Consider the following 23,640-nt stretch of genomic DNA (forward strand, 5'->3'; position numbering starts at 1 on the left):
GAGAGGTCCTTAACTAACTGTTTTTATGCAGCTCTGTTTTACATCAGTGTCTCTGTCGGGAATCCTTACTCTGATAGAATATCAGACACTGCAGTTCCAGAGCTTTTCAGGAGTAGTAAGTGCTTCTCTAAAAGTATATGTGTAGGGCAGCTGTTGACAATGAAAGGCAGGGGGTTTATTGCAATCCTAGTTGTGTGGGTAGAACACACTGTACAGTGTAGCAATCGTTTCCCATAACTTCATAAGTAATGGAAGAAGAAGTTGAGTTATTGGTGGCAGGGTGGGTGGGCCTGAATTTGTGGAAACAGTCTTTGTCTCTGACTTAAGATATGGATTAGAAATTTGAGATAATAGCTCGCTCCCATTAGAGGATTCTTACCCCATGTTCTTAAAGCACTGGTTTACACATGAGGTGTGCATGCTTTGCAGCCAGGCATTCATGTCATGGAAGTGCTGTTTGTGTGAACTGATGCCTCTGCCCGTGTTGGCCTATAAGCAGGCACCCTGATTCTTGTTATGATATCAATACTTTTCTAAACAATCCCATCATGGTAATCATAGCAGCCATATATAAACCATCCACCTAAGAATGCTGGTTCATCATGTAAACTTGATGCTCCTAGCACTTCTGAAATGTGTTCTCATAATAATTTGTGAACAAGATCTGAAATGCATGATCCCCCGAGAGTTATCTGGCAAGTGTTTTATTGCACGCTCATTACTGGCCACTCAGTTTTTCAGGGGTTCTTTTGATAATGATGTCTGTCTCCCACATGCCTCCTTTTCTCAGTTTTAGGAGCTCATCAGAGTGATAAAAAAAACACTGTTTTAATCCGACTCTTCTGAGGTTGTACTAAAAATTGCCCACTAGAGGGTAATGTCCCCATTGAAATCCATTGAAATCTACAGGCCACATGGTCACTGGACTCTTCTCTGGGAAAAGGGCTTGTTTTAAGAGCGGAAGAGAACCAGCAAGAGAGCCCACAGAAACACGATTCCCCCCCCCCGCCCCGTCTGACCCTGTTGGCAGAACTGCATATATGTTCCAACTCGGACTCATGTCTTTACAGTTCTGCTACTGCTGATGTGCAAGTGGGGCCCAGGAGGGCATAAATTGCTACAGGGAAAATCCGGGCAGCAGCAGGGTGCTTAATCCTTCCCCTGCTTGCCAGTTTTCCTTTGCCATGCCCCCCCCCCCGCCCCAAGACCTGGGTCTTACATGTAGTTCTGTCCTGAGAGTGACAGAATGAGACCATGCTGCCAATTCATTATGCTTCATGCTCAAGTCAAGACCTGCAGAATGGCATCTTCAGCATTCCATTGATGTCTACAGAGTTTGCAACTCAAGGAAGCAACCTTCTCCCCACCCCCACCCCACCAAAGAAGCGTTGCTAATCCTCATGCCTCTTCCAATGTACCACAGCAGAGGCCGCTGGCGAAAAGCGCTTCTTGATCTTGCTGAGTGATATTGTTATTGAAGACGCCGTGCAGATTGTAGCATTACTGCCTGGAGATGTAGCAGAAAAGATGAGGAAACAGCCTAGGAGGGGAAGAAGCTGGGAGAAAGTTGCTTAGATGCACAAGAATTGAATAATTAGTGATAAGAGCCAAAGAAATATTCATGACTTTGTGGAAAGATAAACAGATTTCTGATTAAATTTGGATTTTCTTTTCTAAGGCAGTCAAAGTTGTTTGGTGATTGGCAGTGTGGAAATGAGTTTTACGTGCATCCTGGCTGGCCTGAGGATCCCGTTTAGAGCTGTTAGCCGAGATAAAGCTGGAGATATACAGTTGCTGTGAATTGGCAGGAAATTTAGAGTGGATATGCCAAGAGCTCATGCTGCTGTCACAGCAGTGGAGGTGCAGCTGTTGAGTGGGCAGGTTAGACTGCATTTTCTTCCTATTGCTCCCTGACCCCCCCTGTTTCAGCCATATTAGTCAAAGCGTTACCTTTTCTTCTTCTTCTTCTTCTTTTGGTATCTTGAGCTAGTAAGTGAAAAACTCAAATCCTTACTTTGTTTTGCACCATTTAGATGATTTTTAAAATGTAACCTATGTCAGAGAAATTCCCCAATCCAATAGGGAGGGAGCAGAGTCCAAGCAAGTCCAGATACAAAGGCTTTTATTCAGACTACACGTGTAGGAGAAAGGCCACACCCAGCAACCCGGTGGCTGACCTCTCTGCCCAACACCCACAAACAGCATACTTTTATGCATCAAAGTTGCTCTGATGAAATCATACTTTCCCCCCTCCCACCTGCGATTGATTACAAGTCTCCTAAAATCCCTAAAAGTTTCCATAAACGAAACAATTCTACATAAAACAATACTATATTATGGCAGCCTACAACTGGTACAAATGTTACTTCTTGTCCCTGATAAGTGCCTCCAAGGGCAATCAGAAAGCCCCCAAGCCCACTCTGAGGACTTCAAAATGCCAGTCATGGGTCTTTGAGGTGTTTTGAGACAAAGGAAGGATGCGCCTTCCTGTCTGCACGATATGCAGCTGGGTTCGAAAATTCAAGGTTTTCAGATATGCATTCTAGGAAAACCAACAATTTGGCCAGATGGGTCTGGAGCCAGTGTGTGGGTGACAGATTCAAGACAGCCTTGAATCGCCTCTCACTTGGCTTTCTCAAATTATTAATATAAAAAGGTGGGGGCAGAGTGCTAGGGATTTCTGGGGTGCTCGTGTTCTTACACTTAAGACAAGAACAATGAGGCCTTTCCAGATTTCCCTTTCACCTAGAAGATCAAATGACTGGCCTCACAGTTCAGCAGGGACAAATTTTGGGGTGGGGGAATCTGCTCACAATACCATTTCAGTTCCAGGCTAAGCAAAGATGTGTGGCATGCCAAAAGAAAGAAGCAATACAAGAGAACGCATGGACACAATAATACCTGTTTGATGTGGAAAATCCATTTACAGGATCTCTGCCTGTCATGTTTTTTTAGTAATCAAAGCAGCTGTCCGGGGGGCAGGGGTCTTGGATTTGAATTGCAGCCTCAATGGACATTTAAAAAAACCTTTTCCTCCATGCCATTTTCTTGATTCAAATTGCTCTCCTCCAAAGCTTATATTTCTCTCACAGGAGGAAAATATATAGGTACCATACTCCCTTTTTGAAATGCTGCAATCTCAATCCAAATATCTCATCCTCCCACTCGCTGCCTACACACACAAAGCTTGGGTTTTTAAAAAGGGGGAGATTCTATTCATGGATCTCCCAAGTCATATCCAGTTTGGCTTGGGGTCTCACTGCGAATGGACGGAGCAGGGTTAATATAATGCTGTAATGGTAAAGGACTATATTCTGTCTTCATGTGCCTCAGTATTCTGTAATTCTGTGCTTGGCCCACAGTACACAGGTTGATCCATTCATGAATGTGTAGTAATGGTGTCTTCCACAAAAGTTTGCTATCCACACATGTTTATGTCTGCATCATTAATTTAACTTGCAGGAAATAAAAGGATCAAATAATGTGCATGTGCTTGTGCCATTAGTATGAAAGGCAACCCTTGCTTTGGGACATTTCATCCATATTAGAGTTAAGAGGCACATGCACTATATCCCTATAACATCCTAGTGAATTAATGCAAGGATGTGGTATAGGAATACAGACATAATTATAGGAAGCTGGCATTATCCATTGTGTAATTATTTTTTCCCATAAGAATATATGCACAATAAGCAGTTCCTGGTAATCTGCCATGTGATGGTAGAAGATAGTGTTGTTTGAGATCTGCATGCGTTATTAGAACTGTTTGGTTCCCTCTTGCTTTGTCAGGCTGCTTCTAATGAAGGCTATAAAGCAAATGGCTGCTGCTATATAATTTCTAGGATGCTAAATTATTATGTGGCAGGTTGGAACGAATAATTGATTTCAGGGAACTGTTTCTCAATTAGTTGCTAGGCAGGGAGCACAGCAGCAGACAGTGGTCTGAGCACATGTTGTGTTGGTGGGGGTTACTGCTGTTGTCCATTTTTTCATCACTGCTTTTAATGGGCTACATGTAGAAATCATGAAGCAGAAGATTATATGTTTAATGATGACCACACAGTACAATTCAGCAGCACAATTTAGGATTATTTAAAACCAACCTTCTCCAACTTCTTCTTGGTTAAGAAAAAATATTTTAAGCTTCTCTGAAGGTAAGGAGCATAAAGGGAATATCCTGATTAATACGTAAGATAGTGGCATAATTGCTTCTATATCAGTCAAGCACATGGCCCAAGGTGCAGATAAAAAGGCAGGATGATGACAGATAGACTGATGACAAGTGAGACTAAGACCATTAGTTTGCTGGCCTGGTCCTGATGGAAAACCTGATAGCTTCCCTCAGCAACAAGTTGTCCAGAATGAGGGAAGGAAGCTATGATTTTTTCTGGGCTGTTGTACAAATTCCCCAACTAGAACTGCTTGTAGTTCTCATCCAGTCATGACCCCCAGAGGAGCAAGAATATTAAAATTTTAAATGAAAGCACTAGATGAAATTGTTGATGACAGTAGTAGGGACTGCTTAGGAGTGATCCTATCTGCTTCAGCTAAAATTAGGCCTGATTTTAGTAGCAGAAACTTAGTGTGTTGTTGTAATAATAATAATAATAATAATAATAATAATAATAATAATTTATTTCTTACGCCTCTCCATTCTGATCGAGGCTGGGAACAATAGTAAATATAAAATACATAATAGTGAGGTATAATCACATTTGGTTGAAAGTTGACTTGTATTTTAGCTAGTGAGCTGGGTAGATAGATAATTCTGCCTGTTGGTTTTACTTTATTTTATTTCACTATATTATTAATATTATTATGCCAAAGTGTTATGTAATAAACATATATTCATTCAACCATTCATATTCAGGTGTGAGTCATCAAATGATAACTCACTAGCTCAGTTTAGACAATGTGTTAGTCAACACAGTGTAAAAACTCCACTCAACGATGGAGTTTTTAGGGGGCACTCCCCACACAACATGTTCTAACTCCACCATTGTGTGGCTGTGGGCTACTGTGGAGTTGGGTAAAATCCACTGTGACATTTGATTGACAGTTCCTCTGTCCTCTCTCCTCCCCCAGTCCTCCCAATGGTATCCCATCAACCATTGCTGGGTGGGGGGGACCAATCCCTGCAGCTCTCCTAGAGTGGCACTCCCTCTTTTCACTGTTCTTGCCAGGGAACTTTATAGCCAGTGGGAAAAGTCAACTCAACACAATGGAAAACTCCACAGAGCCCTCCACACAACACGCAACACAACGGTTGTGCAGGAACTCTCCCCTGCACAATGTGGATATTCTGCGTGGAGTGTTTTCCCAAAAAAACCTCCACCATGGGGTGGAGTTTTCCCACCAGACAACACATTTCTTAATGGTGGTGTAAAATCTCCACTGTGGAGTTCTAAAACCACCGTTGAGAAACATGTTGTCTGAACTGAGCCACTGAGTGATTACACATCATGTACATTTTAGGAGTTTAGTGAAAGCATTTCTGTTACCTCAGCCTATTTTTAATATCTCCTGGAGCAATTCTAACCCCTGCTGAATGCTGGCTGGGGGCCGGGAGTGTTAGGATGGGGCAGAAGTGCTGCTCCGCCAGCAGGATGACATGTCCACTGAGCAGGCAACCAGGTGTGCTGGCAGAAAGCACCATGGGCATAGGGAGTGGGGTATGGAAGCAGGGGCCTAAATAGCAGTAAGTTTTTCTTCATTGGTTGAATGGGAGGGACATTATAGAAAATAATGGGGGGAGGAAGCACTGGAGGAAAGCCAATGTGAGCTGACAGGACTCTAGGTTTTTGGACACTGAATTTAGGATTGCTCTGCCCTGGTGGCGGGATGGACACTGGAATTTCCCCTGATAACGCTCCACTGGTAGAGCTGGCTCTGAAAGACCATAATAAATACAGATAAGGGGGGATTTTGCACTCACTGGATCATGTTTTCTTTTTCAGGTCACCACATTATGCCTGCCCAGAAGTAATCCGGGTAAGTGAGCTTGAAATCACAACATCATTATACAAAACAAAAAGGAAAAAAAAGAAACCTTTTTATTATTGAGTGACTTTGGATCATCTTCAGCCACATTGTAAAAGACATAAAATTTCCCACATTGGGTCTCTCAATAATGCAAAGGGTTTAAAAAATTTCAAAATGAAAGGTCACTCACGATATCACCCTAACATACCCTAACAGCGAAAGCATCGGTTCTCAAGTTTTATTTCATTTATTTGCCCTTTCAAAGCTATTCATGTCTTTTGGGATCACCTTTTCCCTTCATCACAGCCTCCATCTAAGAGAGACAGAACATGATTTCCTGTGCTGCTCTTGCTGTGCCACTGGACACCAAGAAGGGGGAATGTCCTCCTTCCCTATACCTGCAGCCCCTGGTAGCCTGGTAAACCGAAAGGGCATTACATTAAACATGCAGTCTCTGGAGATATTGTGAAGCTAAGCTCCATAAAATCAATGGCAGAGAATTGATGGCTGATGTTAAGATCTGACAAATAATGACTAATTCCAAGCCCCATAAAGAATCAACTGGGAGACATACAGCTTCTTAATATCCTAAAGGCATTTCTGACATTTCAGGTTTTGTGCTGATCCTTTAGTCTTTTCCTCACCCAAGCCATTACAGTACATTGCCCCTGTCATCTTCCAGATCATAGACAAGGTGTGAGTCATCAAACCTTCTTAATGCTTCTTAATTAGAGTTTTTGGACATTGTTCCTCATGTCTTGGGGGGTACCTTTAAAAAACAAACAAACAAACAGGTATTGAATTGGAAATACTAGTTCTTCTTTTACCCTTTTCCTTTCCTTTTTTCTTTTGAGGTTCATCGTTGTGCACCCATAGGATCAGCTAAATCCCTTTTGTCCCTTCTCACCCAATGGGAAGGATCCAACGCTGTGCTAACCACTATTGGTGTTGCAGTGGTGGAAACCAATTCTTGAGCAACATCAATAGCATTTGCTAGTACAATGTGTTTCCTAGGGAATCTGTTGTACTAGCAAGCTCTGTTAATATAGTGCAAGTGTTGGTTTACATAAATAAATATTACACAATAAATATTTTGTATAATATTTGAGATCTCTGTAATACATTGTTTATGTATTTGGGGGAGAAAGAGGTTTCTCATTGTTCCCTCCCATTGAATTCAAATACACTAAAACATATTGTTTCTCTAACAACTTTTGTTTAAACCTCCAAATTCCATATTATGCAGGGAGAAAAATATGATGGGAGAAAAGCAGACGTCTGGAGCTGTGGAGTCATTTTATTTGCATTGTTAGTGGTGAGTCATCTCCTCGCTCCATGTTATTTTTAAAAATGCTGCTCTATTTTTTTTATATTTAGATTTTGACATCACCTGCATGTTTGCTGAATTCATTTTCTCTCTCTTTCCTTACCCTATATGTCCCAAATGCGACTTATCTGCATCATTCCAATAACGGAAATGTGTGACAAATTTTCCAACTTCTCTAAAATGCTGATCTTGGTATAAAGGGAAGAAGAGGGTTTATAGGAGTGAAAGCTTTTTTTAGGTTGCACTCATATGCACATTTACTTGAGAATAAGCCTCACTACACTCACTGGGGCTTGTTTCCCATTGAGGATTGGGAATCCCAGCATTCATAGACTGTGGTGTTACTGTTATAACAGGGAGGGCACCAAAGGAGTGATTTTTTTAAAAAAAAATAATCACGTATGTCATTGGTTTTATGGCCAATTTGCTATTTATTAATGACCTTCTCATGATTTCCTGAGCTTTCATTAACATCAAGCAGTTATTCTTTATTATTTTAAGCGAAAGAGAGAGAACTGTTTGATTGTCCAAAGTAAGTAAACCTTCCATAATACAACAGATAGTAAAAAAAAAAAAAACACCTCTCATAGGACTTCTAAAAATATTAAGAATTTCTGGTATTTTTATTCTTTCAGTTCTGCAAAATGACCACAATAGCTCAGTTCAGACAACATGTTAGTCAACGCAGTGTGAAAACTCCACTCAAAAGTTGAGTTTTTAGGGGGTACTCCTCACTCAACTTGTTCTAACTCCACCGTTGTGTGACTGTGAGCTACCACAGAGTTGAGTAAAAGTCAATGCAGCATTTGAGTGACAGTTTCTCCACCCTCTCTCCTCCCCTGGTTCTCCCGATGGTATCCCATCAACCATTGCTGCGGCAAAAAACAATCCCAGTAGCTCTCCTAGAGCAGCACTCACTCCTTTCGCCACTCTTGCCAAAGAACTCTGTAGCCAGTGGAAAAAGTCAACTCAATGCATCATAAAACTCTACAGAGCCCACCACACATGCAACACAATCGTTGTGCAGGAACTCTCCTCTGCACAGTGTGGGTATTCCGTGTGGAGTGTTTTCCAAAAAAAACCTCCACCATTCCCACCAGTCAACACATTTTTCAATGGTGGTGTAAAAACTCCACCGTGGAGTTCTAAAACCACTGTTGACTAAAGTCTTGTCTGAACTGAGCCAACATGTCTGTTTAATTGCTTTCTTACATGAGATACATGATGATAAAATTAAGGAATTGGCATCAGTCTTAGAGATATGAACACACAGGGCTTTGGCCGAGGACAGACTTCCCAGCCTGGTGCCTTCCACGTGTTTGAACTACAATTCACTCTACCCCTGACTATTGGCCATGCTAGCAGAGGGTAATGGAGTTTTAGTCCAAAATTTATTTACTAATTTATTTAAAACATTTCTTGGCTGCCTTTCAGAGCAGAAGCCCTCACATTGTACAGCTTCGTCTATTTGCCCCACAGCAGATGCAAGTCGGCGGCTGCGTCACAGGCAGGATTTACAGTACTGCTTTAAAATGGTTTATAACAGTAGTGACAACTATTGGAGCCCAGGACACAGTCCATATGCAGTTTTCAAAACGTTTCCAAAGTGTCCTGCTTGGTGTAGATCTGGCCATAGAACCAAAGCAGCACTGATTCGCAGCCACCGTGGGGCAAAGACAATGTTTAGATAGCCCCCTGGTGGCATAAAATGCCAAATGTGCCCACAGGCCCCAAGAGCTTGGGACCTCTGCCCTAGCTATATCTTGTGCATTGTATTAATGTTGACACTTGAATGTGGTCATATTGGGTTTCATACCAAAGGTCTTGGTGACATCTGTTAATATACATTTTGAGTATAGGCTGAAATTACATAATTTAGTCAGATGTATCTTGTCAGGCATAAAATTAAAACTGTTACCAAGTAATGCACGTCTTTTTACCCACCCACCCCCATTTTCCAAACATAAGTACAACACACACACAGAGAGCTCAATTTCAATGAAGTAAATGTACAAGATTGAAAATTTGATTGCCATTTTTTCTCAATTTCCTTCTCTTATGCTTCATAAGGTATTGAAGCAAAGATAATGGACAGATTAGATACATTCTTTGATAATGAATAGGTCCTAAGAAAGCCATTGATTATCCAGTGTGTTTTTACCTTCATTTTCACTAGCTGGGAAACACATTCATTGTGGACTCAGTTCTGCTTGAAAACTATATCAGCTAATTAAACAGCAATCCAGTTAAAGGGCTGGAATCAGGAGTTGATAGAAACATGGTCCCTGAACTGAATATTCTGAATAAAGGCACTAGAATGCCTTTTCTTTTTATTATTAAACATGAGCACAGGTCATATTCTGGTCAGTTGCAGTTCCTTCTGGCCATTTGATATTTTCTAAGGTGAAAAATTCTCTGATGCTAAACAGCGGCCTTTTAGTGTTTGGTGTAAATATGTCCAGAGGAGATTAGAACCAAAGAGCAGATAAGCACATCTGCTGTTAAGAGTTTGCCCAGGAGGACTGCCAGCAAATCAAAGCCTCGTGACTACAACTGATAGCTCAGTTGAATTTAAGTGGATTTTTGTATCTATGGATAGTTTTCATGAAAATCGTTCAAGCTTTATTCTGTTCTTCAGAAGCTAATTAAAATTCAAAATAATAAATTAAGTTCAACCAGGCTTTATTTTCCATGCTGGAAAAGTTAAAGGGAACTACTGTTTTGAGACGATGGAAAATTGTTTCCTACCCTTATCTTTGTTTGGGAACCAATTTTCTTAGTGCAGGGATTCTCAACATAGTGGCCACAGGCGCCATGGCTTCTGTGGGTAAATCTCTACCTCCTTCAGAAAAAGTGTTAATAATAAAAAATTGAAAAACAGTAGAGCACTCTTCTTCCTGTTCCAAAACCTGCCACTGGTCAGATGTTCAGTGGGCAGTAAGAGAAAAGCAAGGCAATGGGGTAGAGGGGAGAGAAAGCAAGGCTAGGAATGGGAAAAGGAGAGAAATAGTGAGGTTAGAAGCTGGGAGTGGAGAGAGAGAGCATAGAGAAAAAGTCTGTGGATGGAAGAAGTTTGGGTGGATCAGGAAGCAAATCTTTCCATATCCTCCTCCCTCTCAACCTCTAGCCTTGCTATTTCTCCCCACCACCTCTTGACTAGCCAAGCCCCCACAGCAGCCATTGTGTGACTAGCCACATCCTCAGTGGGAGCCATTTTGTGGCAGTGCCCTCAGCAGGAATTTCTCAAATTCCTAAATGTGCCCACAGTCCAAAGAGGTAGGGGCCCCTGTCTTTATGTCTTCTCATTTATCTCCACTGTTCTTCCATTACTTTTGCTCAACATCCATTCACCTTCTTCATTTACCTCTCTTGTTTTTTCTATCATGCTGCTGCAGGGCGCCCTACCATTCGATGATGATAACTTGCGGCAGCTGCTGGAGAAAGTGAAACGTGGTGTGTTTCATATGCCACATTTCATCCCCCCAGACTGTCAAAATCTCTTGCGGGGGATGATTGAAGTGGATGCCTCGAAACGGCTGACGGTAAGAAGACATTCACTGCAGATCTCATGACTTCCACTTTCCAAGACATCCAATGACCTGGTTTGCATGTCACAGAGGCACTTCCTGGGTTGTTTAACCCATACATTGCAGGGATGAACAGAGCATGCAAGTCATTTCTGATTTCAATTAACTGCCCAGGAATGCCCCATCCCTGGCATGTTTTGTGACGTCTGAACCCAGAAAGTCTGGGGGTTTATGGGTTAAACAACACAGAATTAACCCAGCAACAAGCCACAGGCAATTGTTGGGTTAACTCTGAATTAACAACCCAGAATTACTGGGTGAGAATGTCACAAAACAATCCAGGAATGAGGCATTTCTGGATTGTTAATTGAAATCAGAAATGGCTTGCATGCTCCATTTGTCCCTGCATGGGTTAAATAAACCTGGAATCGCTGCTGTCACATGTGAACTGGGTCAATGAATTTACATCTAAATCAGCCTTCCCAAACTAGGTCCCTCCAGATGTTTTGGACTACAACCCCCAGCACTTTATTTTAAATAATGCAAGTTTCTAGCTCTAATGGCTGTGAAATTTCCTTGGTGTGAAAATTTAAAATACCATTAGCCCTGTTTATTGGTGTGGGGTTTTTTTACCCACTCTTTCCATACCCCTTCCAATACTCTGGCCCTAACACCTGAATAAAATTTGTATTTATTCTCAGCTAGTTGAGAAGCCACCCTTGTGTACAACCAGGCCCTCACTTAGGCTTAAGCCTATCACATCATAGATTATCTTACATTAGCCTGTGATATATTTATTCACATTACAAGAAGGTGTCTTCTAAAATGCCAAATCTGCATTTCAAATAACCATTCTGTTATGCTAGGGTTGCCGTTAAAAGAATGATGTACAGTAAAAGGTTCATAGTGCAGGCCTGTTGTTGTCATCGTCATTTAATGTCTAACACATCTACCCATCCAAGTGCTACTCACTTCCCCTTGTAAGAATCCCCAATTTTGATTCTTTTAGATGGTATATTATGAACCTCGACTTGTTGGGATTCCCAGAGGCAGACTATGAAGCACCCTGAGTTATTCTATCATGCTCAGGATATTAGTGATGGGCAAACACCCCTCAGAACTGGGCTTGACTCAGTATTGGGGTAGCAAACCAAGTTATTTTTATAGGGCTTTAATTCTGAAATCTGTACCCCATTGTACTTCTAATTTATTTATTCATTTCCTGGATATTTAGACTTCAGTAAAAGTTCCCAGGGCAGTTTACAAATGAAAACAATAAACCATAACAAAAATACAAATTCTCCTGAGAACTCATTAGGAGAACAACAGAATCCAAATGTACCCCAGTCTCCTCCTGAAAATGGCTTCCCTTCTCATTTACCTAGCAGTAACAATAGAGGAGGCATTTCTTCCTCCCTCTCTGGTGCCTGGTACTAGAGAGCCAACACTGCAGTGTTTTAGAGTACATTTGTCCTTAATGTGGACTTTGAGCATGCTGGGATCCAGGGGTCCTTGCACCTGCAGTATTGTGTCCCTGCACAATAAACCTTGGAACATGTAGTTTCTCGGTAACTTGATGTCCATAATAAGGAACTGAGCACCCAGAGAAACTACATTTGTTTTGGGGCCCCTCACACTTGGGATGCTACTGTTGAAGTTTTCAAGGCACCAGGGAAGGTGGATTGGGAGCATCGCAGAGAGGCCATGAAGGAGGCCTTCCTATTGTTGCCACTCCCATCAAGTAATTAGGAAGGGCAGGGGATGGATATAATAGCAGGGACATGGGTGATGGTGACAGTGAACTAATAATGAGCTAGACCCCAATGTTATTGGAGTTTGGGCTTAGTTTATAATCAGATCAGAAGCGGGGTTATAAGTTCACCATTACAGCCCCCACCTCCAAACACACACACTTCCTGAACTTTGGACTGTCACTATTTGGAACCAAACTGTGTAGATTCCATACATTCAGTTATTTTGTTTCGGATTTGTGAGCTTCTCTAAACCAGCAATTTATAACATGATCGTGATTGGCCAATCAAGGAAGTTTGCAGGTTCATTACATGATGTTGACAGTATCCAGGGCTCCTTCCGTGCTATCCCCTGGAAATTGCGGGTTTTAAACCCCCAGAGATAACGTGGGAATATCTGGGAAAATGCACCATCTCCTAGTATGTAACCGCAGTGTTGGGCTATAATTACACCACTAGATGGTGGTATCTCATTAAACTGAATTGAGCACATGGAGCAAGCAGACAGAGGAAGTGTTCAATTTCAAAATATGTGGCCACCCGTGTAAATGGTACTGATCTTATCCCACAAAGAAAGTGGATGCTAAAAGCCATGGTAAGGCACCACATTTTTAAAAAAAATGTAGGGAAGCTCTGTGTATGCCTACAATAACTTTCCTGTGCTCTGAGGGAAGAAAGCTTTACTTAAGGAAGCTGTCTCTAGCTAGATTTTGTAGTTAACTTATGCCAAGGTTGCACTGTGATACTTTTTGTGTATACCATGTTAATATGGTGAGGTAAGCAGTTTAAATTATTTTGAAATGCAGGACTTCTAATTTGACTACTGATCATTATTATTTTTGAGGTTTTTATAGGTGCTTTTTGTATCGGAAAGGAGGACAGGGCTCCTGTATCTTTAACAATTGTATGGAAAAGGAAATTTCAGCAGGTGCCATTTGTATGCATGCAGCACCTGGTGAAATTCTCTCCATCACAACAGTTAAAGCTGCAGGAGCCCCGACCTTTTTTGTATTTGGTCACGAGTGCAGGGCTCCTGCAGCTTTAATTGTTGTGATGAAGAGGGAATTTCACCAGGTGCTGCATGCATACAAATGACACCTGCTGAAAATCTGTGTTCTCCCTTAATGGGGAGTGCTGAATTGTGAGGGTGAGCAGACTGGCTATGAAGGGGCAAAGGCTAGCGAAGAGCAGTGGCACAGCCACAGCAGCAGCAGCTCCTTCCCAGGAGGGGACAACTGAGCCGATCTGCATGATGATGGGGTTGGGGCAGAATGCAATCACTCCTTTGTTCTGCCTCAAGTTCAACCTGAGGCTCCCAAAGGCAACCTCTCATGCCATGTGGCTCCAGGATTGCAGTTGCTGACCTCCCCACCCACCCACGGTGGTAAGATGTCTTGCAGTCACAGAAGTAGTCGCCAGTTAATAGTTCTGGGAAGGAATTTTACCTGCACACCAATTGGCAAAGACTGTGCAGGGTTTTTGCCTTCCCCATTGCAAGATTAATTCCACTGTATATAAATTGATCTGGACTATCAGCAAATTCTTTATGGATGCTTCATTTTATAACATTTGTCACAAGTTACATAGGCGTGATAGGCATTGGGCTGGATCTATCGGTGAGAGGGAGTGGGATTGGGTGAGGATTCCCATAAGGAATCTCAGGGATGTGGCACCAAGACCAAACCAGCGCGGGGGCTATAAGCTTGCCATGTCTGTGGTGGAGGTAAGGGGTTTCCCATTAGCAGTCTGCGCTGTGTCCCTGGCCTTTCCATCCACCACCACTGCTCCTGGCATGTGGGCCAGGAAGGGGAATCGGTCAGCAGGCAGGCAGGCTGATTACTGGATCCAAGCCCGGTGCCCCCACCAAGCCTATTCAAGCGAGTCAATAAAAGTTGCGGCCAATTTATTATCCCAGCTATGCTTGTTCTCATCCCTTCATCAACCAGACTCAATTAAGCGCTATCCACACAAATTCCCTCTTCTGTACAACTGTTGAAGATACAGGAGCCCTGTTCAACTTTCCATATGGTCACCCAGCAATGAGTTTGCAAAATCCTTCTGCATGGAAGTATCTATGAAAAAAAATAAATCTAAAACTCCTTCCAGATCTTCATTGTTAAAATATTTATAAATCAGAACTTAGATTAGTGATTGACTTCTCAAAAGAAGTCGGCACACTATTGAGTCAGTCTGCATTAAATGGAACAATGATTTAAGAACATTCGATTTCCCCCATCCCCATCCCCACCCCACCCCCGGGAAGCTGCTAGGGACTGAAATGAAACCCTCACCTCACTGCATAGTAATTGCCTATCTTCAGTTCCATTCATTATCAGTCTAGGTTGCATGCAGTTTGGTGAGTGACTCATAATATCCTAAATCCGTCACATTCTGGGAGTCTGTTCCTACATTCCCTCTAAGTGTGTGTGTGTGTGTGTTTGTGTTTGCATTTCAATAGCAGCATGGGTGTTTATGGAATTGCTCCGTATCCTGATTTGAATGAACTTTAATTTACCATTAATTTACATAATCTATGCAAATGTTCAGTGCTCCTTTACTAAATGTGTTTATTGGGTCATTACAAAGATTTTCTGATCAGGCCTCTGTTTAATTGAATTGACTATTTGAATTAGTCCCTCTTTAACTTAAAACTAGCTTTCTAGTGGGCCTGATGACAAGCTCTGTACAACATAAAAGTTTGCATATGCCTTTGTTTTCATTTTATTTATTTATTTATTTATTTATTTATTTATTTATTTATTTATTTATAAACATTTAGACCCCACATTCTTCCTGGGAGCTCAAATCATATAACAAAAATGATACATTTTAACAATTAAAAAAATCCCTACAACTTAAAACAGAACTACTAAACATGAAAATAGCAGCAGAAGATAAAAACTACAACAGTCAAAATATTTTGATTTTTTTTTAAAAAAAAAAAACCCCACCAACAGACAGATTCAAACAGCAGGTTACATATTACATACTGTATATGCCTTCCTAAAAAGGAAGGTCTTCACAGCTTCTGGAAGGTCATTCATGAAAAAGAGAGGTGGGCCTCCCTCGAAAGGGGCAGCCTACGGGCAGCTGCTGAAAAGGGTCTCTCCCTAGTCACAATTAAGCGTACATGTGGGGTTGTTGGGAAATAGAAGTGGGCCTGCATCTCAGTAGATGAGCAGGCTCACCTGGGAGCAGTGGTCTGTCAGATATACTGGTCCTAAAACAACATTTTCATTAGACTTGGGGTTGGTTTTTTGTTTTGTTCTTGGTGTTTGCTAATCACAAGCCCCGTTCAGACAACACACTACTTTGTGGTTAAGCAGTGTGGTTTAGCGTGTTGTCTGAACGGGGCCACAGTCTTTTATTTATGTATCTATTTAAGCATTTATATTCCGCTCTTCTGGTGCAAAAGCTACACTCAGCGTAGCCTGCATAATTTAAAAATTACAGTTCCATAAAACAATATAAAGACGTCAACCAAAGAGAGGGGGTCAGCAGTTAAAAACAAATCATAAGAACATTATCTGCTACATACAACAAAAGCCTGCCAGAATCAAACAGTCTTCACCTGCACAGGGGCTAATCACACTTCATTGTTCAAGGCATTCCATAATTGGGTGTTCCTGCTGAGAAGGCCCTGGCATTTTCATTGCATGGACATCTGCAAAACTGTGGTCCTTGTTCCCTCTTCTTCCTGAATGAACACTGGCGCTTCTACAGCATCTGTGTCCAAAGAGCTTGTTTTTATCATGCATCTGGCAAACATTCGAAACTTGCCCATGTGATAAAGGGAAATGGAATGTTGAAAGACAGACAGACAGACAGACACACACACACACACACACACACACACACACACCACGCCTCCATGGCATTCAACTCTGCACTGGTGAAGAGAGAGAGAGAGAGAGAGAGAGAGAGAGAGAGAAACCCTTTGGGGAGGCCTGTTAAGTACCTTTTGTCACTTAAACACATTTAAGCAACATGTTTTAACATTTAAAATTTAAATGAAGGGAGAAGGAATGAGATTAACTCCCACTGTGGATCACCCTCCCTTGCACTGCAGAGCAAAAGCCTGCAGTCATCTCCTTGTCAAAATCAATTGCCCTCTTGTAACCCTTCCTTGTCACTTTAAAGTAGATGAAAAGCAACAAAGCATTAATTAATTACTGCATCTTTTAAAAACAAAACAAAAAAAAGTAGCGAACATATTGGCAGCAGCAAGCAGGCATGTATGATATCATCGTGTTTCGATATAATTAAATTTGAGCAAGAATAGAGGCTGATTTATACAACACATTTCATACCCCAACCAGGACTTTTAAACATGCTTTCAGAATGGGATAGAAAAACAGTGCCATGAGTTTATTTTTAAGGCACCATTTGACCACATTTGATGTCCTTATATGAAGGGTCAAACTGTCTCAAACATTGCAGACTCTTTTGTCTTGGAAACTATTGCAAAGCCTTCTAGCATGGAAACTGTTGCTTCAGCCATTGTGACACAGATCCAGATTAAGGGGGAGGAAGGCGGGGCTGGAAAGAGACTTGGACATGCCTTAGGCCTATCATCTGCACTCTTGTCTGAAGTCATGAATGGCTGTGCTTCTTTACTTAGTGTATGTATGGCAGGTGGAACAGCCTTGTGAAAGAGCCGTAATGCACACGGTTGGGATTGGACATTGTACTCTGAAATTAGAGTATGCAATTACACAAATATAAGTATATTCAGAGTCATAACATATTGTTGAGAATAGCCCTTAAAATAGTAAATGTCTGTTAAGTTGCAAACTGTTGCATATAAATAAATCAACTTTAGATCAGTCAAGTCTTGGATGGAAGACCATCTTTGAACGTTGGTGAAGAAAAACAGGATATCAATGCATATAATAAATAAGAACACAGGTTTTCTTCAGTATAGTTGCAGACAGGATGTGTTAGATATTGATGTTCCAATACATAGCAGCTGAGACAACAGGAACTGCAGCCCTGATGTGATTTATCAACAGGTGACCTGGAAACCTTTCCCAATATCATATGACTCCCCTCCCCGAGTTTAGATGAAGAAGGGGTGTTTGAGGAGGATAGGTTTCCTGTATGTATATGGACTGGCATGGTCCGTAAAGCATAAACATTCCATCTACAGGTGATGAATAGGAGTTGTATCAGATTGTGAAGCATTCGATGGAAAACATACACAACCCTCTATTCGTAGCCTGAGCCATAGTGAGCTAGAATGTGTTGCTAACTTGCTAGGAACAGAAGACCTAATATTTTCCCTTACTTTTTAAAGGAGACTCTTAGACTTTCTTACCCACTTTCAACTCCTGTTCAGAACTGTTCAGAATTCTATTTCATGTACTTTTAATGTAGGAAAATCCCTATCATACCAAACAAGTCGCCTCATTAAAAAACAAAAGTTTGCTCAGAGCTTCCCAAGGTGATGGTTATATAATGTACAGAAGCCTTTGATTCCCTTGCTGTCTGTGTGGGCCTCCTTCTCTCTATCTCAAAGCAGCCTTCTGTCAGTTTGCTGTGTTTCCTCACATACCCATGCACATGTTTTGGCTCACCAGTTCTCATTAGTCTGGAAATGAAGTGAAAAGTAATTGGAGCAGGACAGCTGCCTCAGTTCTTGCTGACCAGTTTAATGGGCCTCTGATCCCATATTTCAGCCAGAAGGGCTTACACATTGTTCCAGTTGTCTGCCCAACCCCAGGTCACAGCTACCACCAGCCCATCTGCACTGTGAACGTTTGCAAACATATTGCCTTGAAAGTCCAGCAGTTTGTTCTGAGGCCCATTCACTTGGAACCAATACCTAGCAAACCATCAGTTTCCTTTGTATGTAGGACTACTTCTAGCTTGGCTATGTCTGAGGACCTAGAACAAATGTTACATGTGACTTTCATTGAAAAATGTGGAGAGTTTTGCTGTGGCCTGGTTATTTTTGACACCACAAGAAAACTCCTGGAACATGGCTTCTGCATCAACATTGCTGCCACTGCAGTTCTGAATCTTAAAGCTTCATGCCACGTACCTGCTTCCCTTGAATTATCCCTGTAGCGCTAAGCTTTTGCAGTTGTCGTTTTTGCTACGGGGCGACAGCGATCCTTTGTATAGCAGGAAGTGAGTTTAAGTGGGGAAATGTAAAAAATCATAAAAAAATCAATGGATGACCCAATTCAATTCAAATTTGGTATGTTTAAAGCTCTCCCTATTATCTATTACTGTGCCAATTTTGGTGTCTTTATCTTTAAAGCTTATGCAGATGTAAGCATTTCTTTAAAATCCTGCTCCTGAGTCCCAGTGGCGGCTCGGAAGATACACTCAAAATGTAGGGGATAAATACGGCGAATCTTTTTGCTTTATTGCACAATTGAGGCAGGATGCATGGGAGTACTTCACAATCAAAGCAGATTATAAGGTGGAAAACTTCGGAGTCCTTTGCATGCAATTCAGTGATTGCACAGTGTAACGCTGGTGTGATAAAGCTCTTGTTTAGTATTGCTTGTTTAGTGCAGGGATGGGGAGTGTCTGGCCTGTGGGTCTAATCCAGTCTGTGGGGGTTCCCTTTCTGGCCCGTGGAGGTTTGGGCTCACTATGCAGGCCCTCCCCAAGCCTCTCCCCAAGAGTCCACACACCCTGGAGGCTAGCAGTGGCTTTGGGAAGTTAGCAGGGAGTGGAATCCCCACTGTTAACTCCCTGAGGAATCCCTACTGTTATCTCTGATCCCCAGCTGGAAAGAAGCAAAGCTCATTTGTCAGAGGGCAACGGAGGAGCGAAGGGGACTGAGCCAGCTCAGCTTTGTTCTTCCTCAGCTTTCCTGGGGAATGCAGAAGAGGAGCAAGGCCAAGTTGCCTTCATTGGCTTCACTCCTCCTGGTCTTTTCATGGCCCTTTCCCCAGATTCTATCCATCTAACAACCATCTTGGCTGTTTCATCCCTTGAACCTGTGAACTTTTCAGTCAGCTCCTATATCCTTAAGAAATCTCTAAATCTCATGCAACTTTTGACATGACCTTCCATTTCTGATCTCCAATGAAGGGAGGTAGAGAGGCAAGGAGCAACAGCCACAACTGATTAGCATCTCTATGCCATGGGACTCTGAAAGAAACAGGAGTCTCTCATATGTGGAAGGGAAACAAGCAAGTTACCAGTCCTCTTTGTGCAACTTTTAGTGTGGTGTCTAGAAAGGAAGCAGAAATAGGGCTAATTAGGTATAGCTTATCTATTTGATGATTGGACAGGGAAATCTTATGATGTTTAGGTTCTAGCCTTGCCACTTGAAAACCATTTTTTCTTTGCATGCTACCCAGCAATTTACAGGATGAGTCCTGTTATTTGTTTGCCTTTGTCCTCCAGTTATCTTTTTATCTGAAATGTGTAGCATAGTTCCAGCTGCTGGTGGTGGGGGGAGGGGGGAGTAACTGGCAAAAGTACAGTTGGGTTTGATGATGACATGTACTAGAAGGAATGATGAGTACTGTCACAGTTTCCTATGAATATAGATTGTCTTAGACCCTTATGCAGAGGTTCACATTTCTCTGACACTGACCAAACTACAGAATACAATGCTCAGCAGTGTAATATAGGTACTTGTTATTTTGTGTTGTATTCATTCTTATTGTTTTCTGTTTCCTTGTAGCTAGAACACATTCAGAAGCACATATGGTATATGTAAGTAACTTTTATTTAAGTTTGAAAAACCATCTTAAAGTCAGTGATTTTCAAAGAAGCTAGAGAACTGTAAACAACTTCTGTACAAAGACACCAATGTAGGGAGCCACAAGCACAGCAGAAGAACCAGTGCTCCCTCCCTCTCTTCCTCTAGCCTTACCATTAGATCAGTGCTGTCAGAGTCCTGTGCGCACTACCCTCCCTCTTTTGGATATAACTGAACATTATCCATCACAATACCCCTCTTTAAAACCATAGGGAAAATATCTGGATATTTTCTAGCATTCCTGGGCCACTAACAGAGAGCTGAAGCAATAAGCATCTGTAAACAAAGGCTGTCTCCTTCATATCCAGTCTCTTTATTTATTTATTGAATTTATATTCCTCCTTTCCATAAAAATGTGCTCAAGGCATTTGCTAATGTGTGTATGGAACTACTGTTCTGATTGTTACTAGTGGCATTATTCATGAAATAATAAAGGCCTACAAGAATGAAATGTTCTCACACATAAAGTGCAGAAAAAACAGCTAACTGCTGAAAAATGGCACCACACTTTGGGTTCCATATTTTATTTATTTATTTATTTATTTATTTATTTTAGCATTTTTACCCCACCCTTTAGCCGAAAAGGCTCTCAGAGTGACCAGATACAAAAGGGGGCAGGGCTCTTGCAGCTTTAACTGTTGTGATGAAGAGGGAATTTCACCAGGTGCTGCATGCATACAAATGACACCTTCTGAAATTCACTTTTCTATACAACTGTTAAAGATAGAGGAGTCCTGTCCTCCTTTTTAATATGGTCACCCTAATATAGATACTGTGTTCTGCTTCACAGAGCACTTGTGAATAGGATTGTGCTTTGCACTGAAGTGCCAATATGCTAAAAAAAAACCCACACACACAACTAAAATAGGTTGATAACAAAGTGATGCCTGAATGCATATTTCAGGGGGATTGTCATTGCCCTGGTAAATGTTCCTACTTCTGCACAAGGTTGTGATTTTTGGCATGATTACACTGCAATATTACATATGTCTACTCAAAAGTAAGTCCTATTGATTTCAATGGGGCTTACTCTCAGGTAAGGCAGTTTAGGATTGCAGCCTTTCTTGAAGATAAGTTCCAGTGAAGTAAAATAAATGGGACATATTTCCAAGTGAGTGTGTTTAGGATTGGGGTTATCAAGTAAGGAATTGCTTTTTACCAGCACTCAGATCACTGAACGTCCACTACAATTCATTCCTCAGCAAGCCACAACTATTATAGTGTATAAGTATGTTTGCTGTTACTAAAGTGGAGAGATGGCTTTTCGCAGTCTTGTTATTGCTATGAATGTTCACTTTTTCTCTTTCCCCCTTCTTTGCAGAGGGGGTAAAAATGAGCCAGAACCAGAACAACCGGTTCCTCGAAAGGTGCAGATTCGTTCTCTCCCTTCTTTGGAGGACATTGATCCTGATGTTTTAGACAGCATGCACTCATTAGGTTGTTTCCGTGACAGAAACAAACTCTTACAGGACCTGCTGTCAGAAGAGTAAGCACTTAGTCTTTACTTGATATAGGCTTGGTTGGGTTTATGCCGAGACTCACCAAATACAGTAGGGGACAGGCCTTCTGTAACTGCTATAGTTGTGTATTAAAGGGGAACATTTATTACGCAAGCAGCTGCAGAAGATCCTCTCTTTTACACAACTCTTGAAGATGCAAGAACCCTGTCCTCTGATGCATAATGGCACCCTGGTGCATGGATCTTTCCCCTTTGGGTCATGAGATGAACCAATTAACATTCTGCAAATTCTTGGGATGTGAAGGAACTTCTTTGTGTTAAGCAAGTCTAATAATCCATATAGCTCAGAGTTGTCTATCTTCACTGGCAGTAGATCTCTTAAAGATTGCCAAGAGCTGATGCAAATAATAATAATAATAATAACAACAACAACAACAATTATTCCGCTAGTCACATCAGTCACCGGCATCACATCAAAAAACTATACAGAAAACCTTCAGAAACTGGGCCTACCAATACATCCACACCAACATCCAGAAAGCAGTCATAATTATTTGTATTTATTTATTGCATTTATATTCCACCTTTTTTCCTCCAAGGAACCCAAGGCGGCGTACATAATCCTTCTCTTCTCCAGTTTAACCTCACAACAACAACCCTGTGAGGTGGGTTGGGCTGAGAGTCTGTGACTGACCCAAAGTTACCCAGTGGGTTTCCATGTCCGAGTGGGGACTAGAACCCAGATCAACACTTTAGCACAATTGTCAGGAAATTCCTGAATCTGTAAAAGACAGCATGACTTGGCAAAGCACGTTATGTTTGTCTAGAAAAAACACCATGAGCGAGAAAGAGCTAATAATATCTAACGTAGTGCTTTCGTGTTTTCAAATGTCCAAAGCGCTTTACATGCACTATCTAGCTGCAGTCCTGACAACAACCCTGTAATGTGAGTCAGTACTATTATGTGCCATATTGCACAGGGGGTGGGGAGACTGAAGCTCAAATCCTATACATGTTTAAACAAAAAAAGTCGTACTAGCCTCCAGCCAGCCAGCACTACTTGCTGAGGCATGCTGGGAACTGTAGGATTTTGTTTCTGTCTAAACATGCATAGGATTGTGCCCTTAGCCAATATGCTACCAGCAGCATTATTTTATTTATTTTTTAAAAATTCTTCTTATACCTTCTTCAACTGTAACACTTTAAGATTGCAGATACTGGGGTGGGGGCAGGGGTTACTCAAATGCTCTTTCATGTAAAGACAAATAAATTAAGACAGCTCCTTGCATGTAGAAAGCCACCCTTCTTACTTGGTACTTTCTTTGTGCAGGGAGCTTTTTACATGAGGATAACATTTATTTATAAATTAATTTGTATCCTATATCCTCTATTCCCAAAAGTGGGTGCCAAGAGCAGCTAAGAAGCATATATAAAAACATCCGATCACTGTCAGAAAAAGTATGGTTAAACGAGGCCGTTTTAACCTGATGCCTAAACTCACAGAGCAATGAATCTGGGAGCTGCTGCAGAAAAGGCCCTCTCCTGTATTCCTGTCCTCTTGCACTACAACAGGTTAAAGGACACACAATAGGACCTCTACTGGTAGCCATCCTATATGTATAGATGTGGGAAGGCAGCATCTTTCACAAATGTGATCCCTCACTTGCACATTCGTGGAAGAATAGCATAACATGCTATTTCTGCATATTTCAATCCAAGTGGCATTTTTCTCTTGGAAGTAATCTACTAATCTGAGCCAGTGCCATCTTTCCTTCAAGAAGCAATTATTTATGGAGGGAAGCCCCTTCAAATAATGTCTTAGTTCCATTTAAGGTATCAACATTGGGATTAAGTTTCTTCAGAAA

The 23,640-nt window shown here is 41.5% G+C and overlaps 1 protein-coding gene across 2 annotated transcripts in view; it reads left to right on the forward strand.

The window, feature by feature from the left end:
- Positions 1–23,640, forward strand: part of BRSK2 (BR serine/threonine kinase 2) — a 475,468-nt gene that overhangs the window by 379,513 nt on the left and 72,315 nt on the right. For both annotated transcript variants that reach the window (XM_063117117.1, XM_063117118.1), the window contains exons 6-10: positions 5,958–5,991; positions 7,229–7,297; positions 10,705–10,851; positions 20,239–20,270; positions 21,638–21,802. In XM_063117117.1, coding sequence (XP_062973187.1) covers positions 5,958–5,991; positions 7,229–7,297; positions 10,705–10,851; positions 20,239–20,270; positions 21,638–21,802 — 447 coding nt within the window. The remainder of the gene's footprint in view (positions 1–5,957; positions 5,992–7,228; positions 7,298–10,704; positions 10,852–20,238; positions 20,271–21,637; positions 21,803–23,640) is intronic.

This window comes from Elgaria multicarinata, chromosome 2, assembly GCF_023053635.1.
Source record: "Elgaria multicarinata webbii isolate HBS135686 ecotype San Diego chromosome 2, rElgMul1.1.pri, whole genome shotgun sequence".
Taxonomy (NCBI): Eukaryota; Metazoa; Chordata; class Lepidosauria; order Squamata; family Anguidae; genus Elgaria; species Elgaria multicarinata.